Source organism: Lepisosteus oculatus, chromosome 6 (assembly GCF_040954835.1).
Source record: "Lepisosteus oculatus isolate fLepOcu1 chromosome 6, fLepOcu1.hap2, whole genome shotgun sequence".
Lineage (NCBI taxonomy): Eukaryota > Metazoa > Chordata > Actinopteri > Semionotiformes > Lepisosteidae > Lepisosteus > Lepisosteus oculatus.
Genome location: NC_090701.1, coordinates 2,013,764 through 2,041,552, shown reverse-complemented (window position 1 = coordinate 2,041,552; position 27,789 = coordinate 2,013,764). Strand labels below are relative to the sequence as shown.

The 27,789-nt window shown below is 44.7% G+C and overlaps 2 protein-coding genes and 1 long non-coding RNA gene across 9 annotated transcripts in view; 1 reads left to right on the top strand and 2 right to left on the bottom strand.

Moving 5' to 3' along the window:
* The window catches only part of relch (RAB11 binding and LisH domain, coiled-coil and HEAT repeat containing), a 46,593-nt gene extending 45,397 nt beyond the window's left edge, over positions 1–1,196 (bottom strand). For 2 of the 6 annotated variants that reach the window (XM_069190860.1, XM_069190862.1), the window contains exon 1: positions 643–1,183. In XM_069190860.1, the coding sequence (XP_069046961.1) occupies positions 643–1,090 (448 nt within the window). In that variant the 5' untranslated portion in view covers positions 1,091–1,183. Of the gene's footprint in view, positions 1–642 lie in introns of all 6 variants that reach the window. The other 4 variants (XR_011189843.1, XM_069190859.1, XM_069190858.1 and 1 more) reach the window with 4 other exon arrangements.
* Positions 1,197–2,423: 1,227 nt separating this feature from the next.
* Positions 2,424–26,701, top strand: pign (phosphatidylinositol glycan anchor biosynthesis, class N). Of its 2 annotated transcripts, none has more exons than XM_015354895.2 (29): positions 2,424–2,651; positions 3,364–3,599; positions 5,431–5,552; positions 6,417–6,515; positions 6,605–6,711; positions 7,071–7,195; positions 7,892–8,022; positions 8,555–8,671; positions 8,925–8,965; positions 9,253–9,312; positions 9,665–9,757; positions 10,340–10,395; positions 11,039–11,117; positions 11,560–11,742; positions 12,366–12,505; positions 13,510–13,609; positions 14,515–14,607; positions 15,036–15,127; positions 15,574–15,679; positions 16,093–16,201; positions 16,918–17,020; positions 17,456–17,558; positions 17,953–18,039; positions 18,829–18,884; positions 20,316–20,391; positions 21,354–21,427; positions 22,088–22,130; positions 23,714–23,766; positions 24,801–26,701. In XM_015354895.2, exons 2-29 carry the CDS (start codon positions 3,373–3,375, stop codon positions 24,922–24,924), a joined length of 2,799 nt encoding a protein of 932 aa, XP_015210381.2. In that variant the 5' UTR covers positions 2,424–2,651; positions 3,364–3,372; the 3' UTR covers positions 24,925–26,701. The 2 variants fall into 2 exon arrangements, with proteins under 2 accessions (XP_015210381.2, XP_015210382.2); XM_015354896.2 differs by having other exon boundaries at positions 2,424–2,683.
* The window catches only part of LOC107078309 (uncharacterized), a 99,020-nt gene continuing 86,458 nt past the window's right edge, over positions 15,228–27,789 (bottom strand). Inside the window, exons 6-8 of the long non-coding RNA XR_011189842.1 lie at positions 19,232–19,513; positions 16,214–19,134; positions 15,228–15,785 (exon numbers count right to left, since the gene is read on the bottom strand). This is a non-coding gene — a long non-coding RNA (uncharacterized lncRNA). The remainder of the gene's footprint in view (positions 15,786–16,213; positions 19,135–19,231; positions 19,514–27,789) is intronic.

Genomic DNA, 27,789 nt, shown 5'->3' with positions numbered 1-27,789 from the left:
CGAGCCTATCCAGCCGAAGTTTTTTTTTTGTGTTCATTTCTGAAACAAGGCCAGAAACGCCGGTCTTTCCAGGCTGCCAGGTGTGATGCAACCCAAGCAGCGGCATCTCCTGCTCCCCACCTACACGCCGGGCACCTGCTGCGCCTGACGCGTAACCAGCGACGCACCAGCGCCGGGCGAGCTCGACAGGCACCGATCAACCCCCCTCACCCCCTGGGTGTTTTTAAATAACGACCCCGCCACCCCCAGCCTCCCACCTCCCGCCTCCGCCTCGCTCTTCGGAGGGTGCTTTGAAAGTAATGTCGTATTCTGCATGGTCGGGGGTCTGAGGAAAAGCAGCGACGCCCGCGTTCGCAAGGAGAGGAGGACAGGGTACCGCACCGGGCGGGGACCACCTGCACCCCCGTCTCCTCTGCAGACCCCCACGATCGGGGGTGACGGCTTTTATTCACGCATCCCAAACGGAGGCAAAGACGCTCGACGCCTCCCGAGCTTGCATTTCCCCGTGCCCGACGCACGCCCAGTCGGAGACCGGGAAGGGCTTGGCGAGAAGGTGGTGGACCTGCCCGTGTGCCGGGCGCACCGCCGCCTGCCTGCGGGCTGCACCGCGCACAGATGCCGGGCAGCCGACGGGGTACTTACTGAGCTGCCCTCCTTGCCCGAGCCCCTGCTCCTTGCAGGCGGGCGGCGTCCCGCTGTGTCGCTCGAAATTGCCCGGGTTGGAGAAATAATCCCGGAGACGGGGCAGCTCCCTGCCGGCCTCCAGCAGCTCGGTGTGAAACTCCAGCGCCGTGAGGATGTACTGGTCCCGCAGCAGCTGGGCGGCCATCACGTCCGCGGGCACCCGCACCTCGGCGGCGATGGCGGGGGCCGAAGCGCCTTCCCCGCTGGGGCTCGTCCTGCTACCGCACGGCAGCAGCCCCAGCCCCGCCGGCTCGGCGTCCGCCTGCGGCGAGAGGGGGCCGGGGCGCCGGCCCGGCCCGCCGCCGCTGGGGCTGGGGCTGCGGCCGGCGTCGGCCCCGTCCGGCCGCCGCTCGCTCTCCTCCTCGGAGTCGCTGAGATTAAACGGGTTGACGCTGCCCGCCGCCATCTTCCAGCACCTCCAATAACAATTTTCTGCCCCCGTCTTCCTGGATAGCGCCGATCAATGAACGGCAACGCGAGAGTTGGTAGGCTGCGCCGGAGTGTCAGCCTTCCCCTCCTCCCCCGCCGAACCCGCCTCCTGCCCCCGGCTGGGGTTCGTCCGCTGCGCCGTGGGCAGGGCTGGGGTGACAGGCTGGGTCTTCCTCCGAGGGAGACCCGGGGGAACCCCGAAATTCACAGTCCCTGTTCTGGTTAATAAAGGTGCCTGGCTCACCAGTCGCACACGGTTGTGCAATTCAAGATTTCACCAAACGCAAAGCGATAAACAGCATCAGCGGCATCATGTAGATAGGCAGCATGTTTTAAAACCGTGAGATGTGTATTGGTTTTGTTTTCCCTGTGCTATTTGATTCACCGTCTGACTGTAAATGCAACATATATGTATACAAATAATTCATTGGGATTAAATGATATGTCATATCACCCTGCAACTCACAGCTGGCAGCCCCACTGAAGCAGGTGTGAGCCTGGTCAGTACCTGGATGGGAGACCTCCTGGGAAAAACTGAGGTTGCTGCTGGAAGAGGTGTTAGTGGGGCCAGCAGGGGGCGCTCACCCTGCGGTCTGTGTGGGTCCTCATGCCCCAGTATAGTGACGGGGACATTATACTGTAAACAGGCGCCGTCCTTCGGATGAGACGTAAAACTGAGGTCCTGACTCTCTGTGGTCATTAAAAATCCCAGTTTGTTCTGGAAAAGAGTAGGGGTGTAACCCCGGTGTCCTGGCCAAATTTCCCATTGGCCCTTACCAATCATGGCCTCCTAATAATCCCCATCTACAGTATGAATTGGCTTCATTACTCTGCTCTCCTCCCCACTGAGAGCTGGTGTGTGGGGAGCGTTCTGGCGCACTATGGCTGCCGTCGCATCATCCAGGTGGGGGTACACACTGGTGGTGGTGGAGGGGATCCCCATTACTTGTAAAGCGCTTTGAGTGGAGTTTCCAGAAAAGCGCTATATAAGTGTAAGCAATTATTATTATTATTATTATTATTATTATTATTATTATTATTATTATTATTATTATTATTAAAGAACCAGGGTGTTAATCACAGTACTATCAGAGGCAAAAGACACCTAGCCGCTAGCTTTTCTGTGTAAGAATGGCTCTGGGGTGATCCACACGGTGTATGTGCGCGCAACAGTTGCATAAAATTGTATTGCAGAGCCATTCATCCCCCTTAAATTTTAAGATCGAAATCAAAATTGCGACGGCAAAAGCGAAACTACAACTCCCAGAACGTCCTGCGGCAAACCTCAGGTTCAAAGGTCACCGACACAACAAGGAAGTTACTGAAATTTTGGGACGACAATAATCTGAAAGCCGTATGGATATGTACAGTTTAAACGTCGCCAGTGGTTCCATAGCTCACTGTGTTCTTCTGAATAGTTATTACTTTCATGGTGTACTATAGGTTTATTTATCAGTAGTAGCACCGCTTACTTTATTAAGCGTCCAGATCACCTTCATTCATTCATCAGCAGTGGAGCGCACGCAGAGGAACTGCAGGTCTGCTCCGTTTGTGCAAAATCCAATAAGAGGTGCTATAGCAGTATATATATATTTAATCTTGTGTAGCCGACATTGTTCAGTTAGAGTTTTAATATGCGTTTATCTAATACATGTCTGTATGCGCGTCTTGATTCAGTCTTCAGAACGTTTTTTAAATGATCTGTTTTGAATTCCTGCATTGAATCCGATATATAAAAGTTGGCGATTTTATATATTTTTTAAGATAATATTTATGCATTAATATATGTGTCCGTCATTCCAGGAAATAATGCTAAATGAACCTTAAATTATGTAATGTCTTCTTCCAGAGCTTCACCTTACAAACCTCTGTATAGGTTGAAACAAAACACATGAGCTTTTCTCTGTGTATCTTTCTGGTGTCTTTTTCTTCGTTTGGGGGCAGCGTGGTGGCCAGTGTCGTTGCCTCACAGCTGTTGGGTCCTGGATTCAATCCTGCCATGATGCTCCTTCTGTGTGGAGTCTGCATGTCCCCAAGTGGCCATGTGTTTTTTCTCTGGGGGCTCTGGGAAATAGGCATCAGCACTAATTATTTAAAAATGTGGCAGAGCAAGAAGATTTGAAAAATCCGCCTGTTGTGTGCCACGATGCAGGCGTAGTTGGCGTCTTCTTTGTCAAGTAATCCGGAGAGGCCACAGCTTCTCCTGTGTAGCATCTTCTTTCATGCAGGTGTCACTCATTTCCTCTGCAGACCCGCGCCATGAACGTGCTGGCGTTCTTCGCAGTGGGACTGGTGGTCCATGTTGTCTTCTTCGCCTCGATATTCGACATCTACTTCACCTCTCCTCTGGTCCACGGCATGACCCCTCACACAGCCCCCCTGCCGCCTCCGGCCAAGCGCCTCGTGCTGTTAGTCGCCGACGGCCTGAGAGCAGACGCCTTCTACAGACCCGAAGCCCACGGGACGAGCAGGGCTCCGTTCCTCAGGTACACCGCTTCCTTGAAGAACAGACTGGCTTCTTGTTCCCTCAAAATAATATAAACGACCTAACATTCAGTCAGAGGCGACGTTTCATGACTTCTGCCAGTATTGGACTTTCAGAATATATTGCACTGCTGTATATGTGTGTATTATGTTCAAATAAATAAAAAAAAAGCATCGGGATGACTTTGTTTAGAATCCTGCGCGGTTTTGACTGCCATGTTTCAAATCCGACTTTGTTGCGTTGCTGCTCTGTAATCAGTTCAGCTACCTGGCAGTTAAGGGCAATGAGGCTTTAAAGTAAAATCTTACACTCACAGATCAAAGCAAGCAAACCTCCATCATCTAAAACAGCAGTTGAAGATGCCTGGTAGCAGTGTTACTTCGAGCCCTGCCTCAGCACTTTCAGTGTCTGTGTTGCCATTAAGAAAGTTGACTAGGTTGCCGCGTTTAATAGATAGATAGATAAGACTTTATTGATCCTGAAGGGAAAATGTTTTAATTGCTATCATTATTGTCGTTATTGTCACTCCTGTGATCCGTTATGTGTGGTTTTGGGGTACCAGTGTCACTGCAGGAATGAGGAAGGCTGCCCCGAAGGACCCAATGACTTTCACGTTTATGAAAGACAGGTGTGAACTCCAGCATGTCCTGAGTGACAGATGTTATTTTTCTTCTTATGATATCGAATTCTGAACTACTTAACCTTTTCTCAGCATTGACCTGCATCTCATCCGTATCCAGCTGCGGTCATTTTATCGTGTACTCTTAGGAAAGTAATGCTGTTTGTTTGGAGACGCAGCTCTCGCTGCACTGACTTGTTATTCTGCAGTCCAGTTCGCCGTCCCTTTCAGCATCTGGCCAGGGAGCTGATCAATTGGCCATTGTTGTGGGGCCTTTGACAAAGGTTCCTTCTGCTCACAGTCGCATTTGTTGTCTTACTTCCTGTCAGTCTGTGTTTTGTTTGACTGCAAATCACAAGAGCACAAGAAACAAAGAACATTTCCAAACGAGGAGAGGTTTTTTGGCCTCAGAAGCACGGGGTGGAAAGCCTGATCATTTCCAGTTGAGGTAGGATGCCGTGGTTTTCCAGCCCAGACACTTTGGAGGATGTTCGGAGAGCTGGGCATGAGCGGCAGAGATAGAAAGTCAGCGGTGACAGATGATAGAGGCAGCAGAAAACGCTTCATGCTGGCTCTGGTACAGACGGGATGAACCATTATGGTCGCCACAGGCAAGCAGTATCTGATCATCACTGCTGTCCCCCTATCCTGAAGAAGTTCTGGGTTAAGGGACGAAACTTCTTGTGACGGATAGACCTAGCTGATGATGCCAAGGCAGACTGTTTTATCTCGTCTGTATATTTGATGCATTAAAACATTCACAGATGATAAACAGCTAGTTCAGCAGTGAGCAAGGAATGATGAAGAGAGTTGCTGGTTCACACAGCTTTGAAACCTTCTCTTGTTGGTGTCAAAATGAACCTGAGACGGGCTCTCATTTTGGAAGAAGAGACCCCAAGATACAATCGTCTTTATTCTCAGCAGTGTAACAAAAGGTGCATTTACACTGCCCTGGGGAAGAAAGTGCAGCCTGGTGCCGCCCTGCTGGCGATCTCTGTGGGTCACTGTGAGGAACAGTCAGGTCGGCATGGGAACAAACTGAAGCGTAATGGCCTTGGAAAGACAGAATGGCTCCCGTCTATCATACCTCACACAGTCACAAAGCAGTGCGTCGCTGTGAACAGTGTGCCAAAATGAAGAGATGAGATTCCTGAGAGGCTTCTATTTGCTTTTGTAAATGCCATTTTGTTAGTTTTTTTTTTGTTTCCGTCAGGGGTATCATTGAAGGAAAAGGCAGCTGGGGCGTGTCTCACACTCGTGTTCCTACGGAGTCCCGGCCAGGGCATGTTGCCTTGATCGCTGGCTTTTATGAAGATGTAAGTGCAGTTGCAAAAGGTGAGTGTTAGATTTCACCTGGGGACAGTTTACCAGCACCGGGACTCTCGGACATCTCCTCATTCTTCTTCCCAAAGAGTAAGACGCTGTCACTGTCAAGGGCACTAGGGGCATAAAGCACATTATAGGATTAAAGTCAGAACATCTGTGAGAATTCTGCATGAACTATACTCGCTTTTAATCGTGCTTCGGCTACAAGGTGTTGTAAAACACTCCCAAACTCCAGCTTTGGACCTAAGAATTAACTTGCATGGTGTCAACTTTTAACAACGATATTTTTTATAGCTGCCTTTAAAGCTGATAGTTCAGTATTGTTCTTCTTTAGCTCCCAGTTGTTATTTCTCTTTCAGGAATTGTGGTTGGATAAGCATAAGAAGATTCCTATTCCTGAATTTTTAGCCAAGAATAGGAAGGGCAATATGGCTTAGAAATGCAGTGCTATAATTGAATGATTCCTGGCTGCAATACACATTTGTTGCAAGTTTTTCTTTGAAATCCTTATTTCAGCACAAATTGGGTTATTTGGAAAGCCCTTACCTCTGGAAGTGTGACTGAGAGGTTCAAGCCGCCAAATAAAATCTGTTAATGTCACTTCAGAGAACTGAGTTTCTTGGGGATATATCCAACTTGGAAACTTGGGAAAAAAGCCTCAGCTGAGTCTATCGAAACGATAGCCGATTCCGTGTCGGCCTGGCTGATTGCACTTCGTGATTAGTAAGACAGCTTCTCTCTCCGTAAACAAGTCTCGAGAGGCAGAAGCATTTCCCCTTACTCTGTTGATCGGCACACTGTCGAAATCCGCCATCTCGGGAGTTTCCTCGTACCAGGGACCTTGACTCTCCCCCCCTGCTTTTATAACATCAGGCTGGAAAGAGAATCCCGTGGAGTTTGACTCTGTGTTCAATGAAAGCCGGACGACGTGGAGCTGGGGGAGTCCTGACATTCTGCCCATGTTTGCTAAAGGTGAAGTATCGGGCCGATCCACGGCTGCTTTTCAGCTTCTTTACCAGTGACAAACTGTCCCTGTTAATGCTTCTGCCTCTGTGCCTCAGGGGCCACTGGAGATCATGTCCATACTTTCACATACCCAGCGGAGAAAGAGGACTTTGCAGCTAAAGATGCCTCAAAACTGGACACCTGGGTTTTTGATGAAGTGAAGGTACAGTATTGCGTGAGCGTTTGAGATTCCCGTTCTCTTTCTCTAAAGCAAGGCCGCATACACACAGCTCTTCTTCCACTTCTCTCCCTCGCAGAGTGTGTGCTACAGCCAGGTACTTATTTGCATTGTATCGTTCAGTATTGCGTGTGTTTTGCGTTTAAACTCGTCTTACTTTAAGTCAACACTGCAGACAAATGTCCAACGTCTCGCATCCTTTCACTTCTTTCCTCTTAAAAAAGTCTTGCGTGAATCAAATAAAAATAACCCGACTTTCTGCAGTCTAAGAATGTATTGATTTGTTGGAATTCACAGTGGCAGTGTTTCCAGGTGCAGCTAAAGGATTCCTTCTCTGTGTGTAGGCCTTTTTCGAGTCTGCTAAAGAAAACAAAACCCTGCTGTCAAGATTACGTGAGGACAAAATTGTTTTTTTCCTACATTTGCTTGGTCTGGACACAAACGGACATGCCCACAGGCCCATGTCAAGGTGTGTGTTTATATTTCAGATTTATCTGTGCATTATGACCTCTGTGTAACTTATTGACTCTTTTTGCATTCCTCTGTATATGACTGATCATTGCAGCTGTATACCAAAATTAACCAGCCAAAAGATTGTCTTTTGTCGAAAGAAAAGCCTTCATTTTATCCCTGTGAGATGACATGTCCAAATGAAAGCTGACATCGTGGGTGAATTGTGCAGAACAACTTTTATTTTTTATTGTACATCCATCCACACGTTTCCTCACCACTATTTCCAGTTTAGGGTCAGGAGGGAGCTGAAGTCTGTCCCAGCGCAAGGCAGGATACACCCCGGACGGGACGCTGGTCCATCACGGGGTCACACTCACACTGACACCAATAGACACCCACTCACACCAGGAACCCTTTTACAAAAGCCAATTAACCTCCCAGTAGATCTTTGAGTGTGGGAGGAAACCCACGCAAACATGGGAAGATCATGCTGTACAAACTCCTTGCAAATAGCATCCGTGTGCGGAGTTGAACCCAGGGTTAGTAATGCTATCCACTGTGCCACCGTGCTTCTTGGAAGGATATTGATGAGGTTATTCTCCCCTTTACAGTACGGTTTAGAAGAGACCTGAACCATACTGTATATCATTGAAAGGTAGCTGGGATTAGGCAGGTAGTGACATTTCTCCTTGCCTTTTCTTACCTTTTTCAGAGACTATCAGGAGAACATCAGAGTTGTAGATGCTGGCATTGCAGAACTAGTTTCATGGTTTGAAGAGTTCTATGAAAATGATGGAAAAACCTCTTTTGTGTTTACTTCTGACCATGGCATGACAGACTGGGGTAAGATCTCTTTTTTTTCTGCTGGTCGTCCAGATGAGCTTGCACGTTTTATGGGAATGTATGGAAAGCTACAGGTTTCTGGTATCTCGCAGCATTACTTTGAAATGCCAAGGCGTCTCCTTGCATTCTAGAGTTCTAAAAAAACAGAATAACGTTTGGCAGGAGTTCCCTTCTGAAAGAGATTCTCTTAGAGGCTTTTTAAAACTCTTTAAACGGGGGGGTTCTGTATTGTTTGTCAGCAGTTTAAAAAGCCTTGTCTCAGTTTTGCCCTGCAGCTACAAGGAAACAATATTGAATACCACCACACCTACAAGACCTCAAGCATTTCATATTCCGTCAACACCTGCCGTGTTTTGGGTTTTATTTATAATGTAGAGCCTTGGTCATGGTTTCAGTAATGAGCTCACATTTTTGACTCTCTGCGTTGCATTTTCAAATGGGTGCCAGTTCTTGCTCGGTTCAGTGCTCCGGATGGAAATGGACCTCTGTGTCCGAGCAGCTATGAGTTCATGGACTCCTGCCTTGATAACAGGGTCTCACGGAGCTGGCCACCCCTCGGAGACACTGACTCCTCTGCTGGCGTGGGGAGCAGGAATCAAGTCAGCACAGAGAGTAGCTGAACAGCACTTTGAGGACAATTTCCTGCAAGGTATTTTTTTTTCTACTAATTGGAACAGATACCCAGCTAATGCACACCATTACTTGTATTGGTTTAATTTCCCTTGTTGCTTTTGCAAGATTTTATGCGTCATTGATTTAAGTAACATCTCTCACGAGCTGCACTTTGAGCTGCTTCAGGCCTGGGAGACATCTGCTCCGGCATTGTCTGACTGAGAGCCAGAGCCGGTTCTCTCTCTGCGAGTCTCCACTGTCATCCTTCTCTCCTCTCCTCTCTCTTCCAGAGTGGAAGCTCGAGGGCGTCAGGAGGTTGGATGTCAACCAGGTAAATGTTTCGGAAGGCAGATCTGGGACTCGCCCTTTCCTGATTTAATCATCGATAGAATTGAACTGCCTTAAGTGGCTTCCCTGTCAGTTTGGTGCTTTACAATATCTCAAACACACACCCTTTCATTTGGGGTTTATTTTAGAAATGAAGGGAAGAAAGAGTGTTATGGCCCATCTTGCTTATTATCTTCTGTCTTAAAAGACCAACGTTTGAACAAGTGGTCATTTAAATACCATCTAGAACAATGCGCAATGTTTCACCTTTACTGTTCTTCACATGGGCAGGCTGATATAGCTCCACTGATGTCTTCTTTGATTGGGGTGCCCATGCCTTTGAATTCCGTGGTGAGTTTTAGCCTCCTTCTCCCTTTTTGTTTTGTACGCTGTAGTGGGTAAATTAAAAGGGCAGATAGCTTTCTGTGTTGTACTCGTGCTATAATGCCACAATTGACTTTTTGCACAAGCACATCATACATTGCAGTTATCTTTTTTTAACAGATCTTAAAATAAAAAGCTCAGGCTCTTGACTTTCAGTGTAAAAGCTTCACCCAGAATCTTGTGTCTCGGGGTACTCTGCTGCTGCAGTATTTGTGCTTGAAGTGGTGTGTGATCTGTGATCTCTTGTGTCTCAGGGTACTCTGCTGCTGCAGTATTTGTGCTTGAAGTGGTGTGTGATCTGTGTTATCTTGTGTCTCAGGGTACTCTACCACTGGAGTATTTGAACAACGGTGACCACTTCAGAGCAGAATGTCTGTATGCAAATGCCCTTCAGATTCTGGAGCAGTTCAAGGTATGAATGACAGAATACTTATGTCTGTATTATACAAAAACCAAAATACCTGATTTTCTGCTGCCTGTGTGGTTCAATCTTTAATAAATAAGACAATTCCAACCTGCATGGTTTAATATGAAACAAAACTTCAAATGCAAGTATCGGGGAATTCCAGGATTGTGAAACCTCTCATTTAATATTGGAAAAATGCACACTCAAAATGTACTTTGACTCAAAATAAATTTGGTCATGTCTTTTTCTTGCTTATAGTTTACTGCACTTTTGGCCTTCAACAGAGAGTGAAGTCAACCCAGTGATAATAGCTCATTCGTGATTCTGAGTTTATTCTGGTCAAGTAAATTGAAAATAAAAGTTGAAATAAAATAAAAATAAAAGTGTTTTAATTTGTAAATGTTTAAAACCTAGCAGTAGAGTTAAACCTTTGATTGTTCTTTGTAGCTTTTAGTGAGTCCATATAAAAAAGAAATTGTACGTTCGACACATCACTATATACGTGTGAGGCTTTAGTGATTCAGTTCTTGCTTGGATGATAAACAGATCTCTGTGTGTTTTAAAGTTCCTGCCATTTTTCCCCCATAGGTTAAGATGGCCCAAAAAAAGGAGATGACTCTCTCATTTTTTTTCACCCCATTTCAGTAAGTAGACCTCAGTTTGTGTTGTTTGATGACCTCTATCTGATTGTCACTTTGAGGACTGACAATGACATTTGACACTGATGGGCTTTACCAGTACGTACCAATAGTTTGTTTAATATTATCTGTCTCAAGTGTTTTTTGTTATTTAAGTGTTGGTTTATGTTTTTCATCAAGTGTTATTAAATAAATGTTATTCATTTAGTACTTAAACAGTCACGTCGATTGAGAATAAATTCTCCTGTACAGTGGTGACCTGGAGGCTGATTTATACGGGCTGGTATTTCACTGTAACAATATGAGTGCAATGTCTTTCTCAAGAGTACGACAACTATATCTCGCTTGGGATTCGAGCCCAAAACATCTGGTCTGGAGTCCACAGCCAGTTTATTTGAGTAGTGCTTAAAAGTGTTTACAGGCAAAACTGTAAAACGGTGGTAGTGAAAACAGTAATTTTGAAGCTACACACATCACTAATGTGGGGTTGCACTAAGCTTTAAGGAGCACAAAGCTCTCGGGCTGGAGACGTGAATAGGCTTTGGAGACGGAGTCTGGGAGAGAAGGGTTGTCACACAGTGGCCCCACACAGCCTAGACGGGTGGCTGAGACCCTCCCTCTCAGAAGATACATGTGACCTCTCCTGCAGTTCGCTGAGGGAATCGGAACAGGAGGTCTTCACACGCAATGTGACGTCACTCATCCAGCAGCAGCGCTACGATGAAGCTGTAAGTTCTGTGACGGGATTCCTTTGGCTCGTGTGTCGGTTCACTCACATCGCGTTTACCGCTCGCAAACACACTGGTCCTCAAGGCCCGCTGTCCGGCCAGATTTACAGCTCTCCGGCTCTCTAAATCTCCGGCTTCTCAAGAACAAGGAGAATCTTGAACTTGTCCAGTTAAGCAATGAATTAGTTCAGTTAGCAAATTAACTGCTCAGGTGGAAAGAAACACAGAAACCATCTGTTCTCCAGGAATGGAGCTGTGCCTTCCTGCTGTAATGCAAACTAATCTAAATATTTGACCCTGTCTGTTGCTGAAGAAGCGCAAGTGAAGGTCAGAAATGTAGCCTACCAGCCACAAGCATTCAAGTTGCAGAGTCAAAATTCCAGCCGACGGAGTAATTTCGCAACACTGTTCTCGAACCCCTTTTTGCTACTTCCTCTTTCAGATCAGCCTTTGCCATGCTCTGATCCGGCTGGCGTTGGAGGGGCTTGCCTACTACCACACGTACGACCGGCTCTTCCTAGGAAGCAGTGTGGTGCTCGGCTTTGTTGGCTGGACCTCCTACGTCGTCCTCGTGGTCCTGAAAACCCACACCAGTCTCCGCAAGCCGCCCGCGGGCAGAGAGGAGGTGAGGGACTGGGCCAGAGGCTGCAGTCTCGGGGATGTGCGGCCGTGCAGCCATGTGCTCCTGCTGCCACGCTGTCCATCAGCCTTGCTGAAGTGAAGAGCGCTGTGGGCAAACTGGTGTGAATAGCGTTTCACAACACGCTGAGGTGCTCAAAGTGTGTGCACTGGATTCAAAGTTTCATTTTCCATGTGCATGATGCCTCTCGCAAGGCTATGGGTTTTCCTCAGAGCGTAACGTTTAGAGAAACGCCTTGTGTTAAGGCCGCCATTCAGACACGCAAAGTATTGTGCAGAGGTGCTTTTGTAATGTGGGAATGCATGGAGCTCCAGGCTGCTGCATCAGTTCAGTCCTGAAGTGGGAATCTGGCCGTGCAGTTCCAGATGTGCAGATTCTTTCCACAGAACAAACCATCCTGTTCCGGCCATGAGCAATTTAAAACCATTTGCACTCCCGGCCCCCGCATTACAGAGGATCCTTCTGCAGTTAGATCGCATCAGTAAGATACCATAATGAATAAGACGGGCTCAGCAAGATTTGTCTCATTCCCTGATGAGCTTTCCTCTGAATCTGTGACGAGGGTTTTGGGGAGGCCATCTTCATGTAATTCTACGTCTGTCTCCTAGATATCAAGCAGTTCTCTTGGCAAGGCTTTTGTCGGCATTGCTCTGCTGATAACCGTGTTCCTGCTGATCCAAGCTAGTCCCTGGACCTACTACGCTTACAGCCTGCTCCCTGTACCTGTCTGGTATGCTGTGTGTAAAGAGTGAGTAAACCAATATTATTCTCTCCCCAGGGTAAAAGGGCTACCATCTACTGCAAGGCTCAGTGTCCCCAAAATTATCCAGTCTGTGATACGCAGTCACGTGTCTCTGTTTTAATTTTCCGGTTGCCATGAAGAAGTTTGCTGCATTTTTATATTGCAGTGTAAGGATGTCCTACTGGGGAGAACAGGTGGCAGGCAGCAACACTGAGTCTTCTGTATCATATACTGGATTCAGCCACACATGTTTTGCATATTTATTACAGTACTCCGTCAGTAATAAATGGCAGTAATGTGCTGTATTTATGACTGTACATTACTGTCACCATGTACTGTTCTGTAATATACTGTGCGCATTGTGTGGTATTGTGCACGTCCTGAGAGAACAGTGTGAATATAAATCCCAATGTACAGTATACTGTATGTACCTATGGCAAATAAACTCCTCTCTCTCCATTTTTATGGGTTACTGTGATGTGACCTCACAATTTGAAATCTAAGGCACTGATGGCCTAGAATGCTCTATGAAGAAGCGCACATTCAGTGGAATGAAATTCAAAATAGTGTAATCATAGTAATATGTTTGAGCACATCCATGCAAATGAGGGTATCGTGTTGCTGATAGAGATGTAATACGTAATTCATCTTTCTTTCAGCTCATTAATTCATTATTCCCTGAAGGCTTCTTTTAAACATTTCAACACTGTCTTTACCAACATGCTTTAATTAATAGGAAGTTATCTTTTTTGGATGTACAGCTACTTAGGGTGCTGTTGTATCTTCTCTCCTGACTGCTTCCAAGTCAAATTGAGTTACAAAATATTGGTGTTGTCATGTTTGGCACTGAACCCCTGACACACACAGAGTGGGACCGGGGTCAAATCTGACTGGCAGAACAGTCTTGTTTTCTAGGATGCATTTTTAAGCAAAGTCTTGTTCCCTTCAAATGAAAAGCAATGACATGGCTACAAGTTTGCTGGATTTTAACACATTTTGTTCCCTTTCAGATACAGAACATTTACCAGTCTTCTCGGGTCCGTGTCTGATTATCCTTTAAAACAGTGTGCTGGATTTGTGCTGGTGGCAGTCCTTGGTGTGGAGTTACTGGTAAGTAATTAATTCAGTTCAATTTAAAATACTTTATTCATCCCTGGGGGCAATTTTAAGTTTTAATTTAATGTTCCTGAGGTTCATAATATGAATTGAGTACAACTTTGTTAGGGTTCACCTGTAAGACTTGTATTCATTATTTATGAATGACTCACTAGAATGTAAGAATGAGAGACAACTCCTGCATAAAGGCTGGAGAATCCTTATTACCTCTTGTTACTAATGCGTAACTATTACAAGCTCTACATGATTCATGAATAAGGCACATTAGCCATGTGTACGCCTGTGAGACGACTGCTTTGTGAGGTTTTAGGTTTATGTTTGCGTCTTGAATATACTTTGAGAATACTGGAGACCATCACAGCTGAAGCTCTGTCCTTCTAGTCTGTGATGAGGGACTTTGCTCCTGATTTCACACTGTGCCTTAGTGAAGGGAACCCCTCTCAGTGGGTTATGGCTCACTTTCTACAAGAGCCCCTAGGTCTCTGCACCTGTCAAAAACCCACACTGAATGTGTGAAAGTGTGTGCTTTTGTGTGACGCTGTGTTCCAAGATCATACTCTTTCATGTTGGTTTTGAGTGTTGACTCTTCACTGCTTTTCTCACTGTGTTTAGACTGAGGTCTAAAACAGAGTTATTGTCTGCCTGATGTTACATGGCTTTATAATGGGCCTTAATGTTACAGATACAGCCTTCTAAACGCAGGATATCTGTACAGGCACAATGGCCGGAATCAGACTAATTAAGACACTTGCTGTGGAAAAACAGGCCCCTAGAATGCACAGGTTTCAGAATAGACACTACTCCACATTGCAATGAGCAGTTCAGTATATATTAAAGATCGGATTTTTCCACTTCTATGCCTGTATTAGGTATTTCTGATCAATATGTTTCAATTGCAGGTTATGACTTTTTTCTATCGCGCCGTGTTAACTGTTGGACTCGTTGCCCTAGCTGGCTGGCCTGTCATGTCGACACTGTGCAGACGAGCTAAGGTAGGCTCAATCCAGCCATTTTTCATTTTGTCCAGACAGAGTCTGTCTCCGGCTTTCTGATCCGTGATTTTTCACAGCACAGAATAAGATGCATCTGGAATTTCATAAAACATCACCAAGAGAATCAGTAAAAATGCAAATGATATGAAGTGCAACAAAGCATAATGCAGTAAATGCTACACCTTTTGAAACAAACTAATCTGAACCTCACAGATACTGTCTGTTGTTTACCAGCCGTATATCTGTGAATGCCCCGAGCCGTTTGCAGCATTTCTTTTCTTTTGGTTTGGTTTCTCTTCACAAAAAGAAATCTGGAGGAGTGAGAAACGATGCTGAACCTCTGGATGGGATGGTGAAAGTCTCAGGGAGGACCTGTCCCCCTGTGTGCGGGGTGTGGGTCTGACGCTCCTGCTGCGTGTGTTTTGCAGGCAGAGTCAGCGCGCTGGATCCTCGGGTGTGTGTTTCTGGCCACCTTCCCCCTCATGCCTGTCGTGGGCCGCGAGCCCAGCACCAGCCTGGTGTAAGCCCCGCCGGCGTCTCCCACACCACCCCGCAGCATGCCCGCCGCATGCTGAAGCTTCTACTGCTTTTATATATATATATACACACTACACCCTCAGTGGCAAAAACGACCATTATTTATTTTAACCACTTGTTAAGATGGTGCTGGAAACATGCAGTTATGGTATGTAGTATAGTAGGCTTCATGTTCTCCATTGCCGCTGGTTTTCAGTTTGTTGCACAGTGGAGCCCCTCAGGTGAGCAAGCTTGTCAACAGCTGCAGTGCAGTCATCCTGCTACAGGGCCTGGGGTTCTTATAAACATTTACGTGGATCCACATTTTCTACGGATCTGGACTCATGTCGATAGTGATGCTGAAACTGGATATGCAGAGTGCAATTTAAGCTGATGTGATAACACAGGCACCTAAGTTTTCTGTTTTCCAATCTCGGCGGGTGCTTGCAGGATCTGTGCTGCTGCCTTGACTCTGGTCATCTCGGCGCTGTTCCTGTGGAAGTCCAGGAGTGCAGCACCTCAGCACTGGAAAGACTCTTCTCTTTACGTCCTGCAGGTCAGGCCAGCTCTGCTTGCGTTGTCATGTGCAGCCTGCGCTGATTCGCAGAAGCTTTTCCTTTGCTTGCCCTGGACACACTGGACAAGAGCAGTAATCTGCAAACCTGCAAATTCAAATTGTAAATTAATACGTTTCTTTAAACAAAATTAAGATATTACTAACAAATAAGAAGACAATCATTAATTAAATGTATTTATTCAATCAGTTCTTTCCTTCCTCACTTTTCACTTTCGTGTTCATGTATCTAAAATAAAAGGACAGCATAACATTTGACAGTGCATTTGATCTGTTAAAGAAACCACGCTGTTGTTGAAATGTGCTTTAGGTCTTCCAGTTTAACCAAAGGGGCTATGAATTCATACCAATGTGACACGAATGTTAAACTAAAGTATCTTGTTCACTTTTTTTAGATGTTTCATGTGGTTTTATGTGCTGGTGTGCTTAACAGCACCCATTCCAGTCTACATCAGAAGCAAGGGTTACCCGTCTTCAATCAGCTTGTCAGCTGGGCGACACTAGGTATGAGCTGACCTGTTCGTGAATCCTTCCTCTTAAACTACATCGATGCGTGTTGGGGGTCAGGGCTGTCATCCGAAACCTTTCCTGTGTTTCTCTCCCTCTCTGTCACCCCATCTCTCCATGGCAAGGGGGTGTTTTTAGTCTGTTGTTTTTTTTTTCAAAACTTAAAAAAAGAGGTTAGCAAAATGACAAAATGCCATTAATCTCCTGGGTCACAAACCTGGGAAGAGCTGTGGTAATGTGATGTGTGTATATAGAGGCGCCGATAAAACCGGTATGCCCTTTTCGAACATCTTGGAAATCGAAACCCGCGCAGTGGATGGCACTGAGTACAAACAGAAAGGGGACTGGGGAGAAGACGTTTCACCGGGGGTGTCGTACCAGCTCGGCGTGCTCGAGCTCCCCTTCTGGGTCAGCAGCTGCTGTTGTGGCTCATGAGCATGTGGACCCCATGCTATCACACCTGCCCAAGCTGTGTGAGCACCGTGTGTTTTGTGCTAGTAGTGTACTGTATCTGAAGGGATGGGCGAAGGTTTATTCCATGCTGGAAAGAAAAGAGACAACACCTGAAGAAGGCTCCACAGCGGAAGTGTTGCGTCTCTTTTCTCTTTAGCCTGGAATTAACCTATCGTTCCTTTGCAGCCTATGCATGCTGACGCAGCTCCCTGCTTGAACGTCATGTGCTGTTTCTCCCCTGTCTCCGCCCTGTGTTTCAGCTTCCTCTTTCATCGTCCCCCTGATGAGCTCCACCCGCCTCTTCCAGCGGCTCCTGAGCCTGTTCCTCTCCCTGGAGTCCACCTACCTCCTGCTCAGCACAGGGTAACCCCGTCTGTCTGCTAGTAATCCCGCCCTGCAGGGGGCACTGTGCCACCACAGGCACGGCCGTCCCCACTAGCTCCTTTCAGTGCAACAAGGGGGCACTTTCTACACTTTATAAGACTGATGACGCAGAAATTGAAACAGTATATTTGTGCCTTTTCTAATTCCACAAAGGCTTTGGTTACGTTCTATCAGCCATTTTTGCTCTTGTGTAGCGCCTTGCAGTCCAGGGCATTCTCGAGACACCTTACCTAAAGTAAAGTTTTGAAAATATCATTTGTGTAAAAACTGTTCTGCAGGTCAGTCGTGTCAATTCACAGCCAGCTCAGGGTACCAGAGCTGAACACAGAGATGATTCCCTTTGTGTTCCAAGTCTTACACCTGCTGTAGACACTACTGCCTCCTGCAGTTTCTCTCCTGTAACTCTTGTCACAGGTATGAGGCTCTCTTCCCCCTGGTGCTGTCCTGGCTGATGTTTGTTTGGATTAACATTGAGCAGGAGACCATAAAGATTCAAGGACCGTCTAGCAAACTAAAGGTAACTGTGCTTCACACACTGACAGAATCTCTTCCTGTTTCTCTCTTTCTCCGTCGCAATATGGAGTGCATTTCAAATCCTAGAAAAAGTTCACATGAAAAACCGCAAGATGGTTTTGTGTATCTCGGCCCTGTTCGTTTTGATCAGCTTCTGTGCGGTGGAGTGAGAGGCTCTGGCTCTGACAGGGATCTGGCATGCAGAGGAAATCACTGCTCTTGAAAGATTTCCTAACATGACTAAAGGTGATCATGGATATTTTTATTCCAGTGGTTATTAAATCATCGTAAAAGGAAGATGAGGCTTTCTGCTGCAATACAGAGCACAGTCTGGACAAGGGGGTTTTTGCAGTGCTCTCGGGCTCATCTTCATGGATTTTTCATTTCTGTTTTTTCAGCTTTCTGGCATTGATTTTTCTGAGAACATCGACATATCGAAGATCAGGCAGTTGAGGCTTGACGACATAAGAAGATCATATTTCTTTGTATCCTTCTCTCAACAGGTTCATTCTTGCTCTATCCAAATGAACCAGTAGGTGGCGGTGTTTAGAAACTGTAGTATCTGAAAGCTGCTTTTCAAGTTCAAGCTTATTGTCATTATACTCATATGCAGGTATATGGTATAACGAAATGCTATTTAACTAGCTCTCAGATGATAAGTAGTACAGAAAAACAACAATACAATTGTATAATAAAAGAAAGACAGAGACAACAGGCGATGTGCAAAACAACTTCAGATGTGCAAAAAACATGCATCAACAGAATTAAATAAAAGGACAGAAAATTATGGGGAGTGAGCTTTTTGACATGTAATTAAAAATGTCTCGGACTGTATGCCAAAAAAAATTACATGAATGCATGGGTCCGGTTATTGAGTTGATTGTTCTGGGTTTCCAGATCACCAGCGTACATGAGAAAATCCATTTGACTTACCTGGTTAATTGCACAACTGCAAAAACAATGACCTGCAGTGTCAGAATGGTGAAGGTCACAGGGGATAGGAATGTTTTATATTGCTTTTGAGCCCCTCGTTTCTCTTTGTGAAAGGAAAGCGAAATGAAGAGAGTTTGTTTCATGTCATACCCTTGGGACGCGGTGTGGTGTATTAACGTGTGCCGTATTAACGTGTGCCGTGAAGGTCCAGATGAGGCGAGAAGTCCGTCTGGTTCTCCGTGCAGGCTCTTGCGGCGGCGAAGCGCAGGGCTACACCCTTCCAGCCGCGGCTGCTTGGCTGGCTTGTGTTACGCCACCGTTTTCCTCAGCAGTGCGTCCAGGTCTTCTTCATCATCACCGCCTTCTTCGGGACGGGGAACATAGCCTCCATCAACAGGTAAAGCTGGGATTGAGGCGGCATGTGCTGTGGCACACCGTCTCCTTGTGTAGGTAAAAACGTACAGTAAATGGCACCTCCCTGCACCACAGATCATGGAACCACCTGGCTCTGCGGGCATTCGGATCGTGTTGGGAAACTTACGTAGCTCTGTTCAATTTTGTCTGAAGCCCATTCCCTGCCGGAAAGCCGCTTATTCCTGGTGGGGCTTGCAGACTCCCAGCATCCAGCTTTGGAGACGCCGGTGAGCCTAGATAACGTACAAAATACAGTAGCTGCCAGTAAGATAAGATCACTCTTTTAGCCATATCCAATTTCTTGTATTAGGAATTTGTCTTTCCACATACCCCAACTCCCTCTCCATGAGAGACTGACAGAGAGAGAAGCTGGGGGTCAGAGAGCAGGGTCAGCCATTTATACGGCACCCCTGGAGCAGTTGGGGTTAAGGGCCTTGCTCAGGGGCCCAATGGAGTAGGATTCTTCTGCCGGCCGCGGGATATGAACCGGCAGCCTTCCCGCTGGGTCCGCGTCCCGCTCGGCTACCTGCCTTGTCTCGGGTGGAAATGAACACGGATCCGGAGACTTGCCTGCCCCTGGAGTCGTTTTGCTAGTTCTCCCATGTGTGCGCTCTTGAACGAAAGGAGAAATGCATTTCGCTGAATACCACCACTGAAATAGCTATTGTAGGCGTGCTTGACAAATATTTAATGAGCCTATACCATCGTCTTATTTACTGTTATTTACTGCTTTCATACATTTAAAATCTCGATCTACCTTAAGACTTTAGTAAGGGGCTTTTACAAGGGCTATAGGGTAAAATGTGACTTTACACGAATTGGATGTTACATTCACTCCTTATAACTCCTTATTCATAACAAAAAACAAACATTACATTATTTCATGGAACAAGTAAAGTTTTATTCCATGCTGAAAAGAGAAGAAAATAAACATTACAGCTGTGGAGCATTCTTCGGGTGCGGACACTCGCTGTAAAGGTTTATTTTTCCACAGCCGAAACGTTGTGTTTCTTTTCTTCTCTTTTCAGCAGGGAATAAACCTTAACTTGTTTCTTTTGCAGCTAACGCAGCTCCCTACTTTAACTACATTATTTTATAACACTGTATGCTGTGCTTTCAACACTCGGTTAATATATGAATCGGAAATCATGCTTTTACGCCTTACCTCTGCTGCGAACTGGCGCACAAGAAAGAAGAAAAATAAAAATTACAAACGGGAGAAAAAAATACTCCAAAACATTCTTAGTCAGTTTTAAACACGACATGAATGGAAATTAAAAACAGAGGAGTTACAGTTCCTCGGGCGTAAAACTGGGGAGCGGGGTACCGGAATCATTTGTTTTGCGATACTATACCGCGTATATTTAGAATTATTCAAGCGACATGATTGTTTTGTTTTTTTTCCCCCTCACAGCTTTGACCCTGCTTCCGTCTACTGCTTTCTGACCGTGTTCAACCCCTTTGTCATGGGAGCCTTGATGATGTGGAAGGTACCAGCTCTTATTCTGCCGTGTTTTAAGTGCAGCTTAGGCACCCCGTGAGAGACTAAAGAAAGAATCGGGGGACTTCACGGGTGTGCTGGACACACTGCCTCCTAAAGTGGCCTTACATTTTCGAGCTGTTCCGTTTGTAGTGTATAGTAGTATAAATACAGTATTCATCTTTTTATTCGGTGGCTATTTCGCTCTGTAAAGTGCTTTGAGGAGCTGCAAAAAATAAAGTAAAATAAAGTTTATTATTGTATTAATGTGCACCCATACTCGTGTATGCAAGGAGATAGGTGTTCCCTTCTGATAAAATAATAGATTGTTAACAAATGTCATCAAAGCAATTGCTCGGTAACCCCGCAACAGTCAGGTTTGGCATTCCGTTCCTTTCTGCCAGAGCCTCAGTTTGTGAATGTGCCACTATTATGTCCTCGTTTGCTAGTCTAGCTGCTATGTGATTGGCTGCAGTCAGACCACTCAGAGCTCTAGACCCACACTGCCTGCACCCCAGCAAAAAATAACCTGAAAGTTTACCGTTACATTTCTAGCACTTTGTAGGTCACATTAGAAAAATCTATTTTTGTCATTTGTTTTGCACCAGAGTTCTGTCGTTTGCGTCAGCCAGGCTCGTTAGATTTGCATAAAAATATTTCAAAATGTCCGATGCACAGGTGGGAGATACCCATTGAACCCTTGAGTCGCTCGATGTGCTTCACCCTGGAAGCTTCAGTAAAGTGCTTCGCAGTACAACAGTAGGAACAAAGCTGCTTCGTACTAGAGCATCACACAAATACATTCACATCCCTTTTAAAAAAAGTAATTTAATTTTATGGTGTGGCAGGTGTGTTTTCTAATGCATCTCTTGACAAAAATTCAACCTATGAAAATCGGAAGATAATTTCCCAGGCCCTGGGAAACGGATTAGAGAATCAGCTTACTGATGTTTGTCCTCGTTTCCTTCACAGATATTGATTCCTTTTGTCATCGTGATGTGTGCATTTGAAACCATTCAAGTGTCCACACAGCTTTCTTCGAAAAGGTATCCTGCAAAATTGTCATGCTATTGATCTGTTGCCAATAATGCATTTACTTTATTTGTTTAATATGTTCAAAGAGTAGACTGCTATACACAGTGGGTGGGTTCCGGACACAGGGCATGTGCAGTGTCCTGTTGATAGGTGTGCTCTCAGGTGACATGGAAGTGCTGTAGTGGGATCTTCGGCCCAGTGTCTGTCAGCCAGCTGTTGCACAGCTGTGTGAAACGGCCTGATTGAAGAAGGGAGTGGACACCTCCCTGCGGCAAGCAGTCGCCTGCCCCCAGCAGAGCCTGTACTTTCTAATTAACTTGGCACGGGACTTGGAACTGGACGATAAATGTTGCTCTACAGTCTGGTATATGCGATGGCCCTTATTTATTATTGCATCTTTCAAATTTGTGTGGGGAGAAGGGTTTTCATTTTCGTGTTAGAAACGTTGCAGGGATGTTTTCTTGTTACTACCTTGTGAATCCAAGTATCCAGTAACACCTTTGGGCATGAAGGGTATTTAGATGTTAAATGTCCCACCCTCTTACACATCTTGTTTTTCCCTGATCGCCAGCAGGTTGGATTTACTGGATATTGCTCTGTTGTGAAGACACTGAAATGACACTTCGGATAGTTCCTTTTATTGATGGGTTTATTTCTGCTTTATTTTTCAGCCTGTTTCTTATTGTCCTCGTTATCTCAGACATAATGGCACTGGTAAGTTGCAGGTATTGTGAAAGATGATGATAATAATTTTGATACATTTTTATACAAATACAGTATACCAATACATTCAAATTTCCAATTGGCCCTTACTAATCATGGCCTCCTAATAATCCCCCTCTATGAATTGGCTACATTACTCTGCTCTCCTCCCCACTGATAGCTGATGTGTGGTGAGCGTTCTGGCGCACTATGGCTGCCGTCGCATCATCCAGGTGGATGCTGCACATTGGTGGTGGTGGAGGGGAGTCCCCATTACCTGTAAAGCGCTTTGAGTGGAGTGTCCAGAAAAGCGCTATATAAGTGTAAGCAATTATTATTATTATTATTATTCTGGATTATGCCACGTCAGCATCATTGAGTGTGAAACAAACTGCCTCAAAAAACAGAACACAAGAAAACTCTTATTTGCAAACAGTAAAATAAGTACGCAGCCGTGGTATTAAAATTGGTACCCTGGTTTCTTTCAAGAAATGGCGGGATGAGATCCTGTAATCAGTTAGCTGCTAATTGAAGTAGACTGAATTGCCTCTGCTCATTTGTAACTATTCTGTTCCTACAAACAGTGACTGAGTAAGTGAAGGTGGATTACATGTGTAATTAGGCCTACTAACAATGCAAAGACTCAGTCGAGTGGATTCATGTTTTGCAAACAATGTATTTTGAAAACAAACACCACAGGATGTAACTTATTTACGGTACTCAACTGGGAAACTGTGTGTAAAAAGAAAACGCTTTAAGGGAGAGAGCCTGAGGCAGCACTCTAGTATCTTTCTGAAAACTGAAAGAGCTCCTCATTGTCGGTGAAAACACTGCGCATCGGTCCTGCTGTGATTGAAGTGCACAGGACAGTACCTCCTTTTGCACACATGCAGCATGAGGTTTCTCTTCCGGTGTTGATATGTGAGCGGAAAAAGATGGTCTGTTTCACGGTGTAAAGTTAAATAATTCTGTTTAAACACAGCAGGAGCTGCAGATTCTTAACCAGGCTACAATGAGATAAGGGTACAAGTTTTCAGGTGAACAAGAGAAGGTTTATTCCCTGCTGAAAGGAGAAGAAAAGAGACCTTTCAGCCGTGGAGCCTTCTTCAGTTGTGAGAAAGGGGGAGGGGGGATCCTCGATTAATTTGCAGGTTTCGACTTCATCTCTCGACTTTACCCGAGTGCCCACTCTGCCTCTCCCTGCTCCCGCCTCCCCTATCCTCCCAGCGGTAGTTCTCCTATATGTTATGCTATATAAGCTGCTGACCTCCCTGTCTTGCTCACACCCGAAGAAGACTCAGCTGAAATGTTGCGTTTTCTCTCCTCTCTTTTCAGCATAGGATAAACCTTTACTCGTTCCTTTGCAGCCTAAGCATGCTGACTCAGCCCCCCACCTGAACTAATTTTTCAGATGTTGTAGGAAAATCTTAAAGCAACCCTGACTCTGAAATTAAATCAATGGAATTGTTTCTTGAAGACAAAGAGAACCAAAAATGGTATAATGGACCAGTGACAAGTCATTTTGAAAACCATAGCAAAAGATTGTACTGAAATACAAGCAGATTTAATTAAATTTCTGGCCATTTCTTTCACAGCACTTTTTTTTCCTGGTTAAAGATTATGGAAGTTGGCTAGATATTGGTACCAGGTAAGCAAATTGTTTATTTTCAGAATAATGTAATGCTTTACAGTTCATTAACTTTACAGGATATAGACTCATTTTCAGTAATCTTAACAGCAGGCTATGCTTTCCTGACAATTGGGTTAATCATTTGTGATACCGTGTGTCTATCTAGGACATAACCACCTAAACAGGAAAGTACAACTGAAATTGAATTAACCCAGAGCTGTTGATTGTTAAAATCGTTGAGTTTACTGGATTTGGTAGTCCTTCAAATAAACTTTGTGCCATGCAAGGGAAAAACAGTGAAAAATAATTATACTCTCCAGACTGCTAGTGAGTCACCCCAATGCCAGGGCTGCCCTGAAATGCAGATGTCACAGCCTTAATGGTAGCTGCTGTGTCAAGTCTGGGCTGCAGAAAATAGATCTTAATTTTTTTTAATGAATCCATTAGTTGAAAAAAAATCTGATGTTTTGGAACTAACTTTTGCTTTTAAATAAAAAGTAAAGCACTGTATACTGTGTAAACAGTCATAGTCCCTTGAAAAAGTTCCTATTATTGCTATGATTTTCTGCATATTTGCACTTTTGTCACAGTGAATTTGGCCAGGTCTTCTTGTGGATTGTAGCAGTAAATACAGGAGATTCTGAGAGGAAAAAAAAAGGTTTTTGCCCCGTTTGTGATCTCAACCTATTTAAAGGGATAATTCAGGTCAGCTAACAATCAGACCTCATCAAGGCCAGCCCTGCCCAGTATAAATCTGACTAACTTTGGCACAGAGGTACATCATGCTGCGATCAAAAGAGCTTTCTGAACACCTGTGTCCAGAGCTCAGGAAGGCAGTGCCTTTCATAGCTGTGTGGATGTGTGCCTTCTTTCCTCCCTCACAAACACCAGGGCCACAGCGGTTAACCTGGGGTAGAATAACAATTTGTAAGGGTCTTGTTTAAAATAAATTTAAACGCGCTGAATAACGTCGGCATTTGCACATTTCAAGAGTGCTGAACAATGCAGTTTCCTACATTTAAAGAAACTAATGGCTTCTTTTCCTGTTGCAGTATCAGTCATTATGTCATTGTGATGTCCATGACTATCTTCTTGCTGGTCCTGAGTGTCCTGGCCCAAGTCCTGACTTCGAAGAGAATTTATCTGGATAGAAGAATGAAGCTACACTTCACATGAGGGATCTGTGAGATTGCTGAGGACGCACAGCAGAAACGTGGCTCGTAAGGAGGACATCTCTCTAGAGTCTAAACAATCCTGCAGTGGATTCTTGTGATTTTACATGTAATCTCATTGTAGTGCTGTATCCCATTAACACTGCAGTCATTGGTGTGCTCCTGTATCTTTTAGCTTAGAAATGTTGAATCTGGGTGACGTGGGTTGGGGCTGTATTGCTCATTTCCCTTAACAAATATCCTATAGTCCCTTATACATTCATGAGTACGCCGCTTCAGTGTTAGAATAAGAGCTGGCATTTCCTTCACTTACAAGGCAGGGAATTGGCTGGCTGGGTGCCTTTTCTATCACATTGAAACTGAAATGTTTACTTATTAAACCAATGAAGTTTAACTTCCTTTACTAATACACAGAATACTATGTGCTACCCATGGTTACAGAATGTACTGTAATGTTTCTTATCTTTTTAGTACCATCAAACAGGGCTGCAGGGCCAGTGACCAGCGACCAGCAGTGTGTTTAGTGTTTTATCTCCCAATCTTCATTTGGGGTGGGAAGTACTTCTTAATGTCACAAATGTCACAAATGAGAGCAAAACATCTGCAGGGGACAGAACTGTAAAATGATTGTTTTGGGAAATATTTTCTCATTACATTTAATTTTCCCACTGTCCAAAGTTATCCCAAGAGCAGGGAGGGCGTTTTCAGGTTCTGGTTTACAGTATTTACTCAGGGAAAAGAACAGAACAAGACCGTTGGTCTGAGCAGGGAGAAATGGACAGTTCCATCACCAGCACTGTCCTTCTGTACACTGCTGACTGCTTAAAGTTTCCATTATTTAAAATCTGTATTTATTGTGAATTCTGTACATTACCATTAGCTGTCCCCTTGGTACAGTAGCATTAGAGATCAGGGTAGGGACTGAGGAGTGACGCACTGTAGTGGTTCAGTGAAGAAACCCACCTGCTGTGAATGCAGGTGACACATATTGGATTAGCTGTTCAGAAGAGCTATCTAAAGGGATTTTGGCTTTCAGAAACATGGATATTTATTTGCCTGTGGCACCAAATTATTTATGTATGTTGTCATTTTTCTGTAGAGGTACTAAAATGAAAAATGTTCAAGGAAGTGTGTACCTTAGTTTCACAAACTGAGCATCAAAAGAAACTTGAGACTTAAAACTGCAACAAATTCACAATTTATCAAAAAAGAACTCAAACACACACACCTAAAGAGAAGAATCTGCAGGTGAAAAACATTTTCTCCTTTCAGTTTTTCATTATGAAATCAGCCTTTACTTGCTCTTCCACACAGAGAAATGCTTCTTTTTTATTTTTAACTTATTTATTGATTAAATGGTTTTAAAGTAAAATATACATAGAATGTTTAGCTTTTTCTTTTATCTCTGCTTTTAGTTTATAATTGCATGTTTTTAGAACTTTTACATTGTGGGGTTTTATACAGAAATACAGTATATTAACTTTGTCAAATCTTTATTACAGAAAAACAATCTAGACTGAAATATTTTATTTCAGAAAGTGAAATCAGGATTTAACGTATACATACATTTTATCCAGGTTAACCAATATTTGCAAAATCTTCCTAAGGTAATGTTTCTTTTGATGCTGAGGATATTTGGACTATACCAGTTGTGGATACATATCTGCGCAATAATTTACTTCTTTCACCTGTCTTTAATTTTTAAAAATGTTTTAACAGTTGTTTAATTTTTTACATGGGCATGCATGAAAAGCAAATTAAAGTGGAACTTGAAACCTAAATTCTTTCTTAGTATTTTTACCTTAAAGCGAAGATTTTACTGGATCTCGACTATTAATTCTCACCCAGTTTTGTCACACAGAATACAGAATTGTTTTTCGTTTAAGTGACCCAAGTGTGCTGGCCATTCAAGGCCTCTAATGATATTTTTCTGAAGAAGCTCCTCCAGTGGGTTAGGCGTGTGTTGTTCTGTTCCTGAAATATCTAGGAACATTCCTGTCACGTGAGCTTGCTCTTCAGGACAGAGGTTAGGCCATCTGAGCACCGGAGTTCATGTTGTGAATGTGCTGCCCGTCAGTAAACGGGACCAGAGCACACAGTGAATGGGGCGAACTTGCAAGCGCCGCAGAGGGTTTCCTGTCCCAGAACTGAACCCAGGCGTTGAGTGGGAGGTGGCAGCAGTCCAAGCTACAGTGCCACACTCGTGAATACCACTCGCCTTAGAACCGGCCACATGCCATGCTTTCGACCACCGAGGAAGTGAGCTCGTTTAATTGACCTGATTGTCTACTGGGTACATTTGGTGGCAGTTTCTTTCTGTACAGGGATGATATTTGAACATAGAGTGCTTACCAAATCATGTGGTGCTGACGCTCACTTTGCTCACGTCTTTAGATACATAGTTTTAATAAGGATGAGGTGACCTGCAAAGCACTGCGGAAATAATAATACTTAATAACAATAATTGCTTACACTTATAGAGTGCTTTTCTGGACACTCCACTCAAAGCGCTGTACAGGTCATGGGGATCCCCTCCACCACCACCAGTGTGCAGCCCCACCGGGATGATGCTCCATTCCGCTCCCCACACACCAGCTCTCAGTGGGGAGGAGAGCAGTGATGAAGTCAGTTCAGAGATGGGATTATTAGGAGGCCATGATTGGTAAGGGCTAGGAGGAAATTTCATTGGGGTGACACCCCTGCTCTTTGAGAAACACCCTGGGATTTTTAATGAGCACAGAGAGGAACTTGATTTTACTTCTCATCAGGAGGACGGCGGCCTTTTACAGTCTAGTGTCCCCGTCACCATACTGGGACATTAGGACTCACATAGACAGACAGCCCCCTACTGGCCCCTTTAACACCACTT

What these genes read in the sequence shown, in the direction of transcription:
- pign (XM_015354895.2), top strand. Translation starts at nt 3,373, where the DNA reads ATGAACGTGCTGGCGTTCTTCGCAGTGGGACTGGTGGTCCATGTTGTC. An exon ending in AGATTCTGGAGCAGTTCAAG is followed by an intron (nt 9,758 to 10,339) that starts GTATGAATGACA and finishes TTTCCCCCATAG; the next exon opens with GTTAAGATGGCCCAAAAAAA. An exon ending in GACCGTCTAGCAAACTAAAG is followed by an intron (nt 17,559 to 17,952) that starts GTAACTGTGCTT and finishes CTGTTTTTTCAG; the next exon opens with CTTTCTGGCATTGATTTTTC.